The 15,970-nt window shown below is 64.1% G+C and overlaps 1 protein-coding gene across 1 annotated transcript in view; it reads left to right on the forward strand.

The window, feature by feature from the left end:
- The window catches only part of LOC137149857 (carcinoembryonic antigen-related cell adhesion molecule 6-like), an 83,403-nt gene that overhangs the window by 8,918 nt on the left and 58,515 nt on the right, over positions 1–15,970 (forward strand). Inside the window, exon 5 of the mRNA XM_067543477.1 lies at positions 12,651–12,666. Coding sequence (XP_067399578.1) covers positions 12,651–12,666 — 16 coding nt within the window. The remainder of the gene's footprint in view (positions 1–12,650; positions 12,667–15,970) is intronic.

A 15,970-nucleotide genomic window follows, 5' to 3' on the forward strand; every position in this document is an offset into this window, starting at 1 on the left:
TCCTCTCTAGGGCCAGGTGTGGGGAGGACGGACAGGGGCTCGGCTGGGATCCGTCTCCCCCAGGGCTGGGGGGCTCTGTTGTGGCTGTGGGGCAGTGGATCTGTCAATGTAGCGTCCAGCCCCATCACCTCCCGAATCCCCCCGACACCAGCCAGAGAGAGCTGAGACCCCCCAGCACCCAGCGCTGGGCGTGGGGCACTGGGGGGCACTAGCACCACTGGGCAGCACCAGGAGACATCCCAGTTCCTGACCTTCAGACCCTCCTGCCACCGTATTCGGGGTGCTGATGGGCCCAAACCTGCAGGCTCAGGGGGGCCCTGGCTGAGCTGCCCCCAATGTCTCTGGGGGGAGGGACAGCTGGGGGGTCCCACTGCCTGGGCCCTCACCTTTGGATGAGGGGGTTATGGCTGGGCTGCCTGATCCAACCCCCGCCCCCCGCTTCTCTTTCCTCTCCTCCAGAGTCTCCAACTCCAGCCCCGGGAATGTCTCTGTCAGCCGGGGCCATCGCCGGGATCGTCATCGGGTCGCTGGCCGGGGCGGGGCTGGTCGGGGGCCTGGTTTATTTCCTCTGTGAGTAACAGCCCCTCCCTGTCCCGCCTCCGGGAGAGCCAGGACTCCTGGGTTCCATGCCAGGCTCTGGGAGGGGACTGGAGATCTAGTGGTTAGAGCAGGGGGCTGGGAGCAGGACTCCTGGGTTCTCTAAGGCGGGGAGGGGCTGGGATCCGGGCCCCCAATTCCAGCATTTCTGATGATTTCCCCCCCGCCAGGTCATGGCCGCCAGAGCAAGACCCCCCAGAGCAGTGACACGACCCCCCCAGTGTACGAGAACCTGCCCCCTGCAGCGCAGGCGGGGCCAGCGGTGAGTGACAGGCACTTAGCCCCGCCCCTGCGACCCCAGCCTGGCGCCCCCTTCCCAGAGCTGTGCCGGGGCCCCTCACTCCCGACCCGCAGCCCCCGGCTAGCCCAGTGCTGGGCTCCCTCTCCCCATCCCCCAGCTCTGCTGGGCCCCTCACTCCCGACCCCAGCCCTCTCCTTTCTCACTCTCTGCTGGGGGCAGCAACGTCCCAGTCTCCCAGGGCGCGTCAGCTCCCGGCCCCCCGGGCTACACTGGCGGGTCTCTCGGGCGCGTGTTAATGACCCACCTGCCTCATTCTCTGCCCCAGGCCCAGCCCGGAAGCCCCCCCGACACCGGCCCCACGTACCAGGTAAGCGCCGATCTCGGGGGCTCCAAACTTGGGGTAGGGGGGCGGAGCTGCCCCCAGTACAGGCCCCGTGGCTGAGAACGGGGCTGGTTATCACATCCCCACAGTGCAGTGGGGGGGCAGAATCCGGCGGGAGGGTCCCCCCCTCACGTGAAAGGCTGGGAGCCCCGCGGTTGGTGAAAACCTCTAGGGGTGCCCAGCTGCGGATGGGGCAGGGATGGGCCGGGTGGGGGTTGTCAAGGCCTGGTGGGGGCTGTCCGGGCCCGGTGGAGGGGTGAGTTCCCCAGGGTGGGGGCATCTCTGGCTCATGCCTCCCTGTTTCCCCCAGACGCTGCAGCCCGGACAGCGGGACGTGTACGAGCAGCTGAGGAGATGATGCCCCCCAGTGCCCTGGTGCATGCTGGGACGACCCCTGTATCGGGGGGGGGGGGGGTGTCTCTGCTGGGCGAAGGGTCAGACCCACCTGCCCTGTCACAGCCGCTTTGCCAAGTTCACTAAAAGCCCCTCCCCCCGATTGGCTCGGTGTTTCTGGGGTCTATGGGGGAGGGGGCGTCGTGGTGTCTATTTGAGGCCCTTTGAGCCAAGGCTCCCTAGATCCAGCCCCCAAATATCCAGCCCCCTTGTGCTGTCTGCTGTGGGGAGACAGAGACGCCGGGATCCCGCGGGGGGGTGGGGTGGTGCCACGACCCCCCCGAGGTCTCTCCCCAGGTGGCTCCTGGCTGAACCCAGAGCGGCTGCAGCGTGTGCGCAGGAGGCAGCGCAGCCGGGCCGTGTGCCCCACCTGGGGGGGCAGCGCAGCCGTGGGGCCTCGGGACGCAGGAGATGGGGCGAGCCGGGATCTCCTGCATTCAGAGCCAGCCGGGCCGGGCGGGAGCAGCTCGTTAGTGTGAGAACCGTGTCCCCCCGGCCCAGCCAGCCCCGAACTCAGAGCAAAGCGCAGTGGCCCCAGGAGCCCAGCCTGCCCCGGGCAGAGAACGGAGGGACCCAGGGGCACCAGTGGCCCAGGCCCTGCGATGGCCGGGGGATGTGTAAGTGAGAGACACCAGATAACCCTGCCCGTGCCCCGCGCCCCACGCTGGAGGGAGGGAAAATCCCCCATGGTCCCAGCCAGTCTGATGGGGGGGAAGGATTCCCCCCCATACGTGGCGACCAGCTAGACCCTGGGCATGTGAACAGGAACCAGGCAGCCCGGCGCTTGCAAGGAAGGAGACAAAAACACCACCCAGAATACACTGGGGGGGGGGGGGGTTAATCCCTGCCTGACCCCTGCTGGCAGCCATCCAAGACCCTGAAGCATGAGTGTTAGCACCCTGAGACAGACACCAGATGTCAGCCCAGGCTTTTGAGCCCGGCCGCTGCCCGGCACCGTCACAAGCGACCCCGGCAGTGTGTCCAGCTCACTCTTAACACCAGTTACGTTTCCCCTCCTCCCCCCCCAATCAGGGCCTGGGGGAACATGACCAACAAGCACCCGGCCAGGGCAGACCAGCCACCCAGCTAGACCCGGCTGTTGAGCACAGGGCACGGGGCAGACCTGGGCCAGTCCAGGCCCGGCCTTCCAGAGCTTGGCACTCGACTGTGGGGACCTGCCCCGGCCCCTGGGAACTGCGCCAGGGACACGCGACAGCGACAGCATTGTCGGAAACCTCTTCCCCATGGAACCCCGGCCGGGGCTGTGACGTGTGTCCGCATGTGCCTTGTCTGTGTGTGTGTGGCTGTGCGTGTGTATGTGTGTGTGCACGTGCGTCATCTGTGTGTGCAGCGTATCGCTGTGCGCGTGTCTAGTGTCTCTGTGCTGTGTTGGGGTGTGGGTCTCTGGCACCCCAGCTGCTCCTGCCACCAGGTCTCACCTGCCAAGAGAATCCCGCGCCCGGAGCCGCCCGCCTGGCGGGGTTTGCCCCATTGCGGGTCTCTGCAGTGGGACCCACCTGGATCCGAGCGGGGGGGGTCTTTGCTGGGACCTGGAGCCACAGGCAGGGTAGCCCCATGGGGCCTCCTGGCTCCCCCTCCCCCTCCAACCGCACCCACCCACGTCCCCTTCAGGTGCTATGGGAGGATGGGCTGGTTGAGGGCGGGGGATGGGGCACGGGGCTTTTCCCTAATGGGGCCCGGCTCCCATCAGCCCCAGGGCAGGGGGATCCGTAGGTTTCACCCCAGAGGGGCCATTCACGCCTCTAGCCCGGCCTGTCCCTTGCACCCGGAGCGTCGCCTTCACCCCTGCACCCAGACCAAGACCCGGGGCTTGGCTAACGCCCGTCCAGAAAGACTCCGGAGACGCCGACGCTGCCCTGGTCCAGGGAACCCAGCCAAGGCCCACCGATGGCCAGCCTGGGGGGGGTGCCCTGAAGGGGGGGTGCCGTGATGGGAGGGCACCGTGCGAGTGCGGCAGGCTGTCGGGGTGGGGGTGAGTGCGGGGAGCTGTGCGCTGCAGCCCCTGGCTGGGGGGAGGCGCAGGCAGCAGCCCAGCCCCTGGGTCCCCCTTCCCGCGGGCAGGGTGGTCGGAGTCTGGGGGTAGCCCTGGGCTCAGAAACGCCCCCTGTGCAGCTCGGCCTGGGCGGCTCCAGAGCTGCCAGGGCCAGGAAAGGCCAAGTGAGAGGTTCACGGCCTGGCACCTCTGCCAGCCACCAGCCGCGGCTCTCGGGCCACCAGCCAGGGCGTGACTGTGCCGGGGCTGAGCTGGGGCCCATTGTTCAGCACTGGGGGAGCCATGGGTGCCGGGGCGATGGGGGCTGGGGCGATGGGGGGCGGGGCGATGAGCGTCGGTTTTTGGGGCTCTCCTATGCACAAGGCACCACGTTAATCGCTCTCAGTGTCACCCAGGGGCCTCGCAGCTCGGCCGGGGTCTGGCTGGTTTCCGCGTCCAGCCGCTGGCTCTGGTGCGGCTCCAAGCCCTGCCGGCGCCGGGTTTCTCCCCGGGAAGGTCTCGCACCCCCCGAGCGTCTCTGCCCCAGGCCTTTCCCTCCCGCCTGACCCCATTTCTGTGGCTCTTCTCCACCCCCGGCAGCTTTTCAAATGTGCCCCAGCCCAGGGCCAGCCTCACCCGCCACTGCCAGAGACAAGGGCAAATCCCCCCCATGCCCCTGTGCGGACGTGCCTGTGGCCCCTCAGCCCCCAGCCCCCCAGTGCAGCTTTCAGCCACGGCCCAGCACAGCCAGTGACCCCATGCACTGGCAGGGCGGCCGGGAATGGGGTCCGCGGCCTGTCCCCTCTGGGGGGCGCCTGCCCCGATCTGGCCCCAGGGCAGGGACTGGCTGGCTCGGGGGCCGGGCCCCTTCCCGCTGGCTCTGACCAATGGGCCCCTCTAGCGTGGCCCCCGCCTGTGACAGACCAGAGACCCTGGCCGGAAATGCTGCAATTGGCTGGTTTGGCAATAATGAGCTGTGTGTTTGTGTGTGTGTGTGTGTGTGCGTGTGCGTCTGTGCACCCAGAGCCCAGGGCTGTGAGCTTCCCCGCAGCGGTGTCCTGGCCGCGCTGGTCCCCTGTGATGTGGTGCGGGGCGGTTCTGGCGCAGTGGAGGGGAAGGGCTGGGGGGCACCTGGGGGATGGGGGGGCTGGATTCTCCCACTGCTAACGATACCTCCCTGCCCAGCCCCTTTCCCCTCCCCTGCAGGCCCCACAGCAGAACCCGCCCCACAGCTTCCCATCGGCTGCCCTAGGCCAGAGACATCCAACCACTTCCCCTCCCCCTCCCTTATCACCTGGGCCAGCCGCTGCCCACTTCCCCTCCCCATTCACCCCCTTCCTCCCCCTCCAGCCCCCACTTCCCCATCCAATGCCCCTGCCTCGCCCGTCAGCACTGTGGGCACCTGTCACTCAGGCTGGCCATGTCTGGGGCTGAGGGGAGAATGGGGGAGGGGATCCTTCACCCCCTCCCCCGTGTTAGGTGCCCTCCCCCAGAGCACTTTCTCAGGGTCTTGGTGTAGCCAAACCTGCCCCCAGAGCTGCCCAGGTCTGTGCAAAGGTGGTGCCCCCCCCACCCCCCGTGTCACATCTCTGGGGCGGGGCTGCGGGGGGGGGGGGGGTAATTCCCCTGCAATAAGGAAACAGTCCAAGGCCAGTAACCGGGCAGAGTCCCACAGGGGCGGGTGCAGCTCGGTGACGTCTGCTCCAGGGCGGCACTGCCAGAGGACCCAGGCATCCGGGCATGGACATGCACCCCTCCCCCACTCACCTTCCCTATTCCTGGCACTGAGAGGGTGGGGGAGGGGTCACTAAGTGGCTCTTCATCTTGGGAACCCAGGTGTCTGGGCCCTGTAAACACCCCCGTCATGTTCCCCTGTAGCCCGTCCTCCCAGGGGGGGGTGGGAGGGTGTGTGTGTGTGCATGTGGACAGGAGTCACTACTGGGGGGTGTCATGTGGGACCCCAGGCATCCGGCCCCCTTCCAGTCTTGCATTAGCCGGGGGTGGGGGGATCTGGAGTTTTCACAGCTGGAAACTTCCCCTCTCCAACGCCCAGGTCTGCACGTCCGTCCATCTGTCTGGGGGGAGCGGCTGTCTGGCTGTCCGGCTTGCTGGGGCACGGCTGCTCGTCACAGCCCTGCACAGCGAGTATGAAACACGACCAGCTCGGAGCCCCCGTTTCTGCCCCTTTGCCAGGGTCAGTCGGTGGAAGGGGGTCGGGGGCTAAGGAGGTCGGGGGGGGGGGGGGGGACCAGCCCGTGGCCCAGCCGAGCCTGGGGTCCTGGTTCTGCATGGCCCAGCCTGAGGCAGGTTCCCCAGGGGCCCGGCTTCCTGGTGCCCCCCAGCCTCCCATCGGGACATGGTCTCCCCAAGCTCCCAGCCTGGCACGGCGGGACCAGCCCATGTCTCTGCCCCGGGGGGGGAGGGGGCGCAGACGGGTGTGAATGCGCCGGCCCCACTCGGTGAATCAGAGCTCAGGGGAGGGGCAAGCAAGGGGTCTGCGTGGGACGGGGGGAGGCACGAGGGGTGATCGCACGGAGGGGTCGGGGGCGGGGCTGCCTTGGGTGCAGCCACTTGGTTTCGTTGGTTTTTCCCAAATTCCTGCGATTGACACTAAACAAACACGAGGCACAAAATAAAGAGTTTCGAAGGAGCTGAGGGTGTCACTGGGGGGGGGGGGAGGTGGAGGGGGTTGGGAGCCAGGACGCCTGGGTTCTCACCTGGCTGCAGAGGGGGAGATGGAGGGGGCAGGGCGAGGCTGGAGAGGAGGTCGGGTGAATGGATTTCGAGGTATCTGATCTTCTCACCACTTCTGCTTCTGCTTGTGCCCCCCAGCCCCTCCCTCAGCCCCCCCGGACGTGTTCAGCTGGATCTTTCTAGTCCAGATGAGCCCCCAGGCCCGGCACAGAAAGGGTCTCCGCTCCGACTAGAGCCGGTTCCCGGGGACCTGACCCTGCTCCTGTCCCGGCTCACAGCTCCGCCTTCCAACCCGGCCTCCTGCTCGCTCAGGCGCGTGTCCTGGAAGCTGCGTGTCCAGCAGCGTCAGCTCTGCACGCAGCATGTCAGGGAGAAAGGTCCTGACCTCGCAGCCGCCTGACGCCGTGTTTCTCAAGGACACGGTGCAGCTGCGCCCTCCTCCCGCGTTCCTGCCCACGGTCGCTTCCCACTTTCCCGTCGATCCGGCATCGTCCTGCCGGCGTTCTGCCCCGAGCCGCACAGCAGCGATGGAGAGACGCCTGCACTCGCCCCATGTACGGCCTCTTGTTACCCAAATAACAAATATTACAGGATCTTATTAGGGGATAAGGCAACAAGCCGCATTTATTGTGAACACAGAAACTTCTGTAGATAGTATCAAAGAAAAGAAAAGTATCACCACTGGAATAACATTAATATTGTGCTCTACTTAGTGAAATAGCATTAATAATAATGTAAACACTAGGAAAACAGTATTAACATTATATCAATACTACAAATTACAGAGACATGTTTCAATTGATGCTTTCATTCACATTCACACACACTGACAGGCATACACAGATAGAGACAGACAGACATACATAGGGATCTTCCAGATGTCATAGTTACCAGCTTCTTGGTGCTCATGATAGTCACTGGCCAGTGACTAGAGCATGAGGATGAGGAGCAAGGTTCTGCCGATGCGCATCGGTACTCCTGGCTGATGTGATGTTGTAGACCCGAACCTCCAGCCTTCATCTTCTTGTCCCATTTTATAGGGAAAGGACCCCATGTCAGTCTATGGGTATTGCATTGTCATGCTGCAACTGCATTCTTGGTGTGATCCTCAATCACCCACATTGTTGCAAGCCTGATCAGATTTTGTCCTTTGAAATGGGCTGGCTCCAAAGTGATCAGGGTGGGCTCCTCTTCGGCCATTTGATCATCTTTGCTTCTTTCTTCTTCCCTCAAGCGTTTTAGGTGAGGCAGGTGTTTTCTTCATGTCTGTTTTGATCTCCCTTACTCAGACCAGTTGTTCAATCACTCTCCCTGTCTACACCCACCTCCATTGCTCGGCCATTCACACTTCAATCACTCAGGGCCAACTCCTAGCTGAAGAACTTGCATATTATTTTTAGAGCAAACCTTATTTCATTTTTGACAGTGTCTGTCACAATTAGATAGACACATTACATTGCAGTGTGGCTTTTGTACTTAGAATAGGATTTTTACAAATATATTGGAAGCAGGTAAAATTAACAGATAAACTGGCCAGTGGACATGGTACAGACATTTACAAACCATCTTAACATTATACCAAGTGCAGACAGACTTGAATTAACATTTCAAAGGGTAGAACAGCAAGAGTCAGTTTGAGGTGTTAGCTTTTGATTCAGACTGATGTGCCTTTTGGTAGGAAGGGGGTGTTTGTGGCTCTGTTCTTACATATATTTCAAAAACAAGATTTTGGCCAACATTATCCCTCCTTTGACCCTTCAACTTGAATAAGTGGAAAGGGTCACATACAATTCTCCATCCTAGGGCCAGACTCTGCGCGGCTCCACGCAGCTCTGCGCGGTGATTGCGGACAGGACGAAGGGCAGGCCAGGCTCCTCGCAGCGAATGTCACAGACCCAGAGAAGACGAGGGGTGGAAGGGACCCAGGAGGTGTCTAGTCCAGCCCCTGCTCAGAGCAGGACCAACCTCACCTAAACCCTCCCAGCCAGGGCTGTGTCCAACCGCAGCTTAAACACCTCGAAGGATGGAGATTCCCCCAGCTCCCTAGTAACCCACCCCAGTGCTTCACCCCCTGAATATCCACCCTAGACCTGCCCCACGGCAGCTTGAGACCATCGCTCCTTGTTCTATCACCTGCCACTGTGAGACCAGCCCAGCTTCATCCTCCCTAGGACACCCTTCAGGTAGTCGCAGGCTGCTATCAAATCCCCCCTCATTCTTCTCTTCTGCAGACTAAAGAAGCCCAGTTTCCTCAGCCTATCCTTATAAGTCTTCGAACTCCCGTCCAGACACCCCCTGGACAGGATTCCCGCCATCCCCCACTCCCTCGCACACTCACTTCCCAGCCACATCTGGAGCGGCCACAACCGCAGCCTGCCGTAGCGCACGGCAGAAGTTTGAGTCGTTAGATGCCCCAGGAGGTCGAGACAAACCCTTACCATGGTGAGAGGGGCCCGTAGACTGGCTAGATGTCCTGCCAGAGCGTGGACTCTGGTGCCGGGCCGCAGCGCTTGGCTTGAATAGAGTCTAGGGTGCCCCACGGACTATTCTCTGTGCCGACAGGAGCAGTGATGCAGGCCCAGCGACCAACACGTGTCTCTCATGATTCCAGGGTCGCGATGGACCTGTGCCCTCAAGCGGCCTTTGATTAGGCAGGCATCCCGGTAAGGAATCCCCTGCACTGCCTGGCCTGCGGAGGGCGCTCCCAGCGCCGCGCGCTCGGTGAACACGTGAGGGGCCGTGGAAAGGCGGAAGGGGAGGACCGTGAATTGGCAGCGCCGGCTCCTGCTGCAAACTGCAGGAATCGTGGAAAGAGCCATGTGAAGATCAGCATCCTTCAAACGGAGGGCAGCGAACCAGTCGCCGGATCCAGAGGGGCTGGGGCTGCTGGGGAACCATGCGAAATTCCAGCTTTTGGAGGAACTTGTTTAGGGCCCGTGAAGCCAGTGTGGGTCAAAGGCCTCCCGCACCCTTGGGCTGAGGAAAGGCCGTGAATCCTTTGCCTTCAGATCCTGAGGGACCTGCTCCACCGCCCCCACTGGCAGGGGGTCTGTACCTCTTGGAGGAGGTGAGGGGTCCCTGAAGAGGAAGGGGGGAGGGCGGGAGCGAGATGAGCTGTAGACACCATGTTCAACACCCAACGGCCCGATGTAATGGCCATCCAGGCTGGGAGAAGAGAGGCCAGGCGGGAGGGGAACAGTCGGGAAACTGGATCTCGAGTGTAAACTGGTCGGTCGCCCCCGGGGCATCTTCAAAAGCGTCTCTTTCTGCCCGAGGATAGCAGCTCGGGCCTGGTTCGAAGCAGATGCCGGCGAATTCTCCTAGTGATGCTTGTAGCCGCTATTTCTCTGTCTATGGGGCTCCTGTCCGGACTGGCCCCCGAAACGCTGCTGCTGTGAGGGCCTGAAGTGTCTCCTGGGCGAGGACAGGCTATAAAGACCCTAGAGTCCTTTAACCCGTGCAGCCCGGAGTCAGGCTGGTCTGCAAACAGAGCGGTGCCAGTGAACGGAAGGGCCCGGACAGACGGCTGGACGTCCGTCGAGAGACCCGGCGACTGGAGCCTTGATGTTCTCCTCAGCGACACCGCAGAGACCATGGCCCGCGCTGCCGCGTCCGCCACGTCTGAATCCACCGGCAAGGAGGCCCTGGCCAGCGTCCCACCCTCCTGCAGGGTGGCCTCGAACTCTCGTTTGGAGGACGGGCAGCGAGTAGATGAACTTCTCCAGCGCTTGCCGGATGTTCACACGCCGGCTGGTTGGACACTCGGCTGCAGGCTGGTGTCCAGTACCACGTTCGACCACGGCAATCAGCTGCTTTGCCTCCGTGTTCTCTGCTGTGACGCTCAGGTGCCCTGCCTGTGGCGCTCGTGGCCGCCGCGCCCTCCAGCCAGCCCGGGGACGGGCGTGGACAGGTGTTGGAAGCGCTTAGCGAGCACACAGCACTTTTCTCTGCCCGCCTGAGGTGCCGGGTTTGCACAAAGCCTTTGTCAGCTGCGCTGCCCCTTCATGCCCGGGAGAGCCGCCCTGGACGGGGCTGTGGACGCAGGACACCACAGAGCTCAGCCACGGGGTCTCTGCGCTGCTCTGGGTAAAGGCCCAGGTTGGCTGCTGCCCGTCTCAGCAGCTCCTGATGCACCGATAATCGTCCCGCAGGGCAGCGTGCGAGGGGCCCGCCACCGCCTCGGCTGGGGCGCTGGGAGGGTGTCACCGACGGACTCCCCGAGAGCAACTCCTCATGCTCCGAGTCGACGTCTGAGGCCGGTGCCGTGGCAGGGTCTTTTGATGAGCGCGGCACCGAAGTTCCCGCGGACGAGAGTGGGTTGGGCACCGTGGAATGGGGAATCCCTGCGGGGTCCAGGGTTGCCAGGGTCCAGTCCATTGACCTGGAGTCCGCCTCCCTCTATGGTGCACGGGGAAACCCACAGGGGCTTTGTAGCCTGCGCCTTTGGGAGGACTATAATTTCCTCCCCTGAGTCCGAAGCAGTCTATCCCGCTGACCCCAGGAGCACCAGTGCATCCGCGTCTCTGCATCTCTGCGCCGGAGCTCCAGCGTCGGGGAGCGTATCCGGAGCCGCAGCGTTGCTACGTCTTGGCCGCGTCGTCCTTCGGTTTCCGGTAATGACTGGAGCAGTGCCAGGGCTCCGGTGACCTGCTGCATGCTGCAACTCGCGACGCCGCAGGCTCGGCAAACTGCGGGGTCCAAAGATCAATGCAAGAGCTCCGGGGACCGGTGCCTAGCGTCCGCAGACTGGAAACGCAAACCCGATCTCTCTCAGCACGGCTCCGGAGACGGGTGCTGAGAACCTGACGAGCGCCGCGAGGCTGGCGAGGGGCGACCAGTTGACGGGACACACAGCAATTGCGTAGTCGCTAATATCCCGTTTAATGGAGCCCCAGCCGGGTCATCCGCTCCTCAGGGGGCTACCCTCTCGTGGTGCAGGCAGCTCCGGCATGGCCAATGGGCCCTTCGTCACCTGGGACTTACATTGCTCTGGTGCTGTGGCTGACCCTTTGGGGTCAGGAGAACCTTTTTGGTAAAGAGCAGAGAGTTTAAATAACTGGTCTCTTTACTGGACCTAGTGGCTGAGACTGGAATGCAGCAAAGGGGCTGTGTGTATTTGTGGACTGGCTTCTTTGGGGATTCAGAAGTGCAGTTTGTGGCTGGTTGGGAAGTCTGGCTTCAGTGCCACCTACCAGCGCAGGCTCTGCCATGCAGAGCGACGGGGTCATTCCTCACCAGGCACCAGCCCAGCCTTGGATCCAGCTTCAAGAGAGACAGGGCCACAGATGCAGCAACGAACCCAGGGCTGGAGCCCCAGACCCGGCTGCAGAGGGCAGCAAGGACTGGGGGGCAGGTACCGGAGTGGCAGGCGGCAGAGCAGCGCTGGGTCCAGACTGGAGACAGACGGGAGCGTCCCCCGGAGAACAGAGCCTGAGCGGAGAATCCAGCCCAGCCCCAGAGCCCCGGCTGCATGGACAGGGGCACCCAGGGGGCAGCAACGACGCTGAGCCTTGGGTCGGGGCAGGGGTGACAGGGGACGTCCCAGGCAGACAGGAGCCCGGCTGGAGACAGGACAGACGCGGGGCAGCTGGGGCACCAGCTGGACAGACTGATGGAGCCACGGTGCTGCACGTGGGCTCTGCAGGTCTACGCGCCCGAGTGGGTCACAGGGACAGAGGAGCAGGAGGGGACCAATAGGTGGCGCAGGCTCTGCCACTCCGTCGGTGCGGGTGCCAGGCTCGACGCCCAGACAGCATAGACCCCTTCCGGGCTGACTTCAGCTTCCCTGAACTGTTCCTAGCCGGCTTCGGTGCCGGCGAGTGCTCCCCGCAGTGCGTCTTCTTTTGGCGCTTCTGTCACGCTGGCTGGATTGGGGGTGGGGGGATGTATGATATTGTTTGACATCAGTGTGTCAAAATCATAGTAATCCGTGTGAGATTTGCCAGGCCAGGTGCTGTTAGAAAGGCTGTGATGTGCTGAGTCAGACGAGGATGTTTCTGTTCCTGTGTTATGTGTGTGATGGACGTTAGGGACATGGTTGCTGTGTCTGTATTTCAAATTGTGCTGTGTCTGGTCACACCCCAGACAGGCTGGCTGCAGAACAATGGCCTGCTTAACGGTCCATTAAGACATTCACAGGTACAAGGGGCCCAGGGGGAGAAGCCAAGGATACACCTGATGAGTCACCAGGACTTGCCCATGTGACTCTGGACTCCATTTTGGTTCCTGTAAAATTCCACAGGCAGCATGGCCAGGGATCCACTTTGTCTTCAATCCTGTTCAGCCTTCAGCCACCTACGTACCTCGGGATCGAGTTATCTGCGACTGAAGCTGTGAAACAAAGGACTGAGACCATCCAGGTACTGGGTGTGCACCAGAGGGGAACTGTACAAGCTGCAAACTCCACAATTCTCCTAGAAACCTGATGTATCTGGACTTTCAATCATGTGCATATATCTGATTCCTTTAACCCTTGAACATTTCTCTGATGGTTTATTTCTTTCTTTTTACAATAAACCTTTAGTTTCGTTACTGAAGGATTGGCTGCCAGCGTGGGGCTGGACTGAGCTTCTCACACAAAGGGGGAAGGAGCTTTGAGTCCCTCGTAGCTCCCGGCCGTGCCAGCGTGAGCAGGGGCTGAGGGTGCTCTGCCCTGACAGCTGGCTGGGAGGGGACAGGCTGCAGGCCAGACTGTGTTTGCAGGAGCTGCCCCGCCCTGCCCGGGGGCTCAGCGGGACCCTGCTCTGCCCAGACGGGTCCTGGCCGGGCTCAGGTCACAAATCGCTCTGGTGCTGAACGCAGGGGAAGGAAATGTCGCCCCCTCATTGTCTGCGCAAGGGGAGCAGAGCTGAGCTGTCCTGCTCGAAGGGTGGCTCTCGTCTGCACTGAACTGGGTCAGCGGGGGGCTCGGGTGCAGACCCCGGGGAGAGGGAGTGGCGGTGGGGACAGGTGTCCCTGCCGGGGGGTGTGACCGGTGCCTCCCCGCTGGGCAAAGACAGAGCCAATGAAGGTGACTTTTGTTCTCTTAAGTGACACAAGAGCTGGAATCACTTGCTGGGGAAGCGTTTTCTGCCCAGCTCCTGCCACCAGGTCCCCCGCGAGGAGCTGCCAGTCACTGAGAGCCGGGGGGAGCCGCCAGGCACCGACCCCAGAGAAGCAGGCGGCAGCAGGAGGTGCTGGTGGCGTTGGTGACGCAGGCAGGGCGGCCGGCGGAGCCAGGAACGGCCGGCGAAGTGGCTGGACAGTAGAGCCAGCAAAGGGCATTCCCCCCCGCCCCCCTCCCAGGGCAGGCGGTGACCTGTGCAGCTCCCCTCTGAGCGCTGGCTCTGCGCTGACTGAGGGCACCTGTGACGGGGGCTGGGCGGGGGGGTCACATTAAAGGAACTTCTGGTTACTGCAGTTAAGACCCCTGAGGCCAGTGGGAACGGCCCCACGTGCTCCGGGCAGGCGTTTTCCTCGTGGTTGACGCATGTGGGTCCTGCGGTACGGCCGGGTCACTGTCCCGTGTATTAACGTCTCTGTCCCACGCTCAGTCTCTTCCTGCTCGCACCCGCGGCTGGCTACGGGCGCTGACCTCAGTTGCCATCACTAGGCTTCAGAGTTGACACTCCCAGGGGTGAGTGACAGCTGGTCCCCCGCTCCTCCCGCATGCTGTTGGGAGCAGGAGAGAGGGTTTGGGGCAGCCCCCGGAGGGAGGCGTCAGCGGGCATAGGTGGTGGTGAAGGAGCCGCACACGGACACGAGACGGGAGCGTCCCCTCGACCAGGGTTTTATTGAGGGGGCGACAGCGAGACGGGCCCCGGGCAGGGCAGCTAGAGGGGCAGCAGCAGCTAGAGGGGCAGCGCTGCTGTCTGCGCCTGTGCTGTTGGCGCCCTCGGCCCCTGCCCTGGGGGTGACGCCCTGCAGGAGAGATGGGGGGTGTTAGCAGGAGTGTCTCGTACCCCCCGCTAGAGCCCAGCCCCCCTCAGTGCCAGACCCCAATCCCTGCCCCCTTCCCCTCTGTGCCAGCCCCTGATCCCTGCACCCGTCCCCACCCCCTTCTCTGCACCCCGCTACCAGCCCCCGTCCCTCCTACAGTGCCAGCCCCAGTCCCTGCCCAGCCCCCATCTCAACCCCCATCCTTGCATCCTGTGACCAGCCCCCAGCCCCTGTCCCCTCCCCCGTTCCCTGAGGCCGGTTCTCTGCCTCTGTCCCCCCAGCCCCGGATCCCTGCCCCCACCCCCGGCCCTGCCCCCCAGACGCTGGGAGCTGCTCTCACCCCTGACCTGCCCGTGGGGGGCGACACCGTTGCAGGGGCACAGCCCATTGTGTCTGGCCCCGGCCCCGAGGTCTCCTCCGAGCTGGCGCCGTGACCCCGACCTGCCTGAAATGACAGGAGACATCACCGGGTGCGGGGGGTGTACGGCACCTCCCCCCCCTTCACCCCGGCTGGCGGGGACACTGACCTGGGCACTCGCAGACGCCTGCTCCGGTCCCCTGCCCGCGGGCTGGGCTCGGCTCCCCCTCCGTGCCGGGTCCCCCACCTGCACCCACAGGAGAAAAGAAGCTAAACGCTACCAGCGCTGAGACACGGCCCCTCTGGGCTGGGCACAGGGGCTGCTCACACAAGGATCCCTCGCCGGTGCTGAGATGCAGCTGGCTCTGGGGTGGGGCACGGCCTGGGGGTTGGCTATACAGGGCCCCCCATCCCTTCTCACCTGGCACATGGGGCCAGCTCTGGGGTGAGGGGAGATGAGGCAGGAGGGGCACAGCAGGACTCCCACCCCCTGGGTGCTGCCACCCCCCCTCGTGCCCATCCCCCGCTGGCCCCAGCGTGGCGCTGTGGGGCTGTGAGCACAGACCCGGCCGGGCGAGTGTGTCCCTGCGAGCTGCCCCGGTGCCGGCACAGCCGGGCTGAGTGTGCCGAGCTGCCGGCCGGACCCGGCGTGTTTGTGCTGGTGCCGGTGCCCGGCCCAGCCACAGCTCAGGGGCCCCCCGAGGTATCTCCGTACCCCGGGCCCCCCGCCAGCTCCCAGCTGCCCCAGCCCGAGGGCGGCTGGCTCGGAGTTAGCCCGGCCCCAGGGAGGGGGGACCGGAGCTGTCTAGTCCCCGCCCCGCCCGCCCCGCGGCTCAGAGCCCGGCCGCTGGCACAGCCGCTCCCGAGAGAACCCAGGCGTCCGGCCGCCCCGCGCCGGGCTCTGTGCAAGGCACCGCAGCAGCGACCCCCGGGCGGGGAAGGACCATGGGGCGCCTGCCCGGGAGCTGGGACCCCCCCGCGTGGGGCGGCCCCTGGGTGGGGCTGCTGCTGGCAGGTGAGAGCCGGGCGGGGCGGGGGGCCCGGCAGCTGTGGGGTAGAGGGCGGGGGTCACCCCTCGGGGTTGTTAGCCCCAGGGTGGGTCCCCTGCGCCCCCAGGAAGCCTGTCCCGCCCCCAGGGGTGCCCCGTCTGCCGGGCAGCTGGTGCCCGGGTGCCCTGAGTTTGTATCGTCGTTTCTATCCCCCCATCTCCACGGAGCCATCGGCAGCACCTGCCCCCCCCGCCCCGCGACGGGGCAGCGACAGCCAGAGCTGGGCCCCGAGACCCGCACCCGGCACGGACGCGCCCAGACCCGCTGCACGCACCTGCTGGGCTCCCTTGGAGGACGATGCTGTCGCCATCGCGGCGTCGCTGCCTCCGTGTCCCCGGCGCAGACC

The sequence above is a fragment of the Emydura macquarii genome, unplaced genomic scaffold (assembly GCF_026122565.2).
Source record: "Emydura macquarii macquarii isolate MOO-44397 ecotype Brisbane River unplaced genomic scaffold, CSIRO-AGI_Emac_v2 contig_864, whole genome shotgun sequence".
NCBI classification, from domain to species: domain Eukaryota; kingdom Metazoa; phylum Chordata; order Testudines; family Chelidae; genus Emydura; species Emydura macquarii.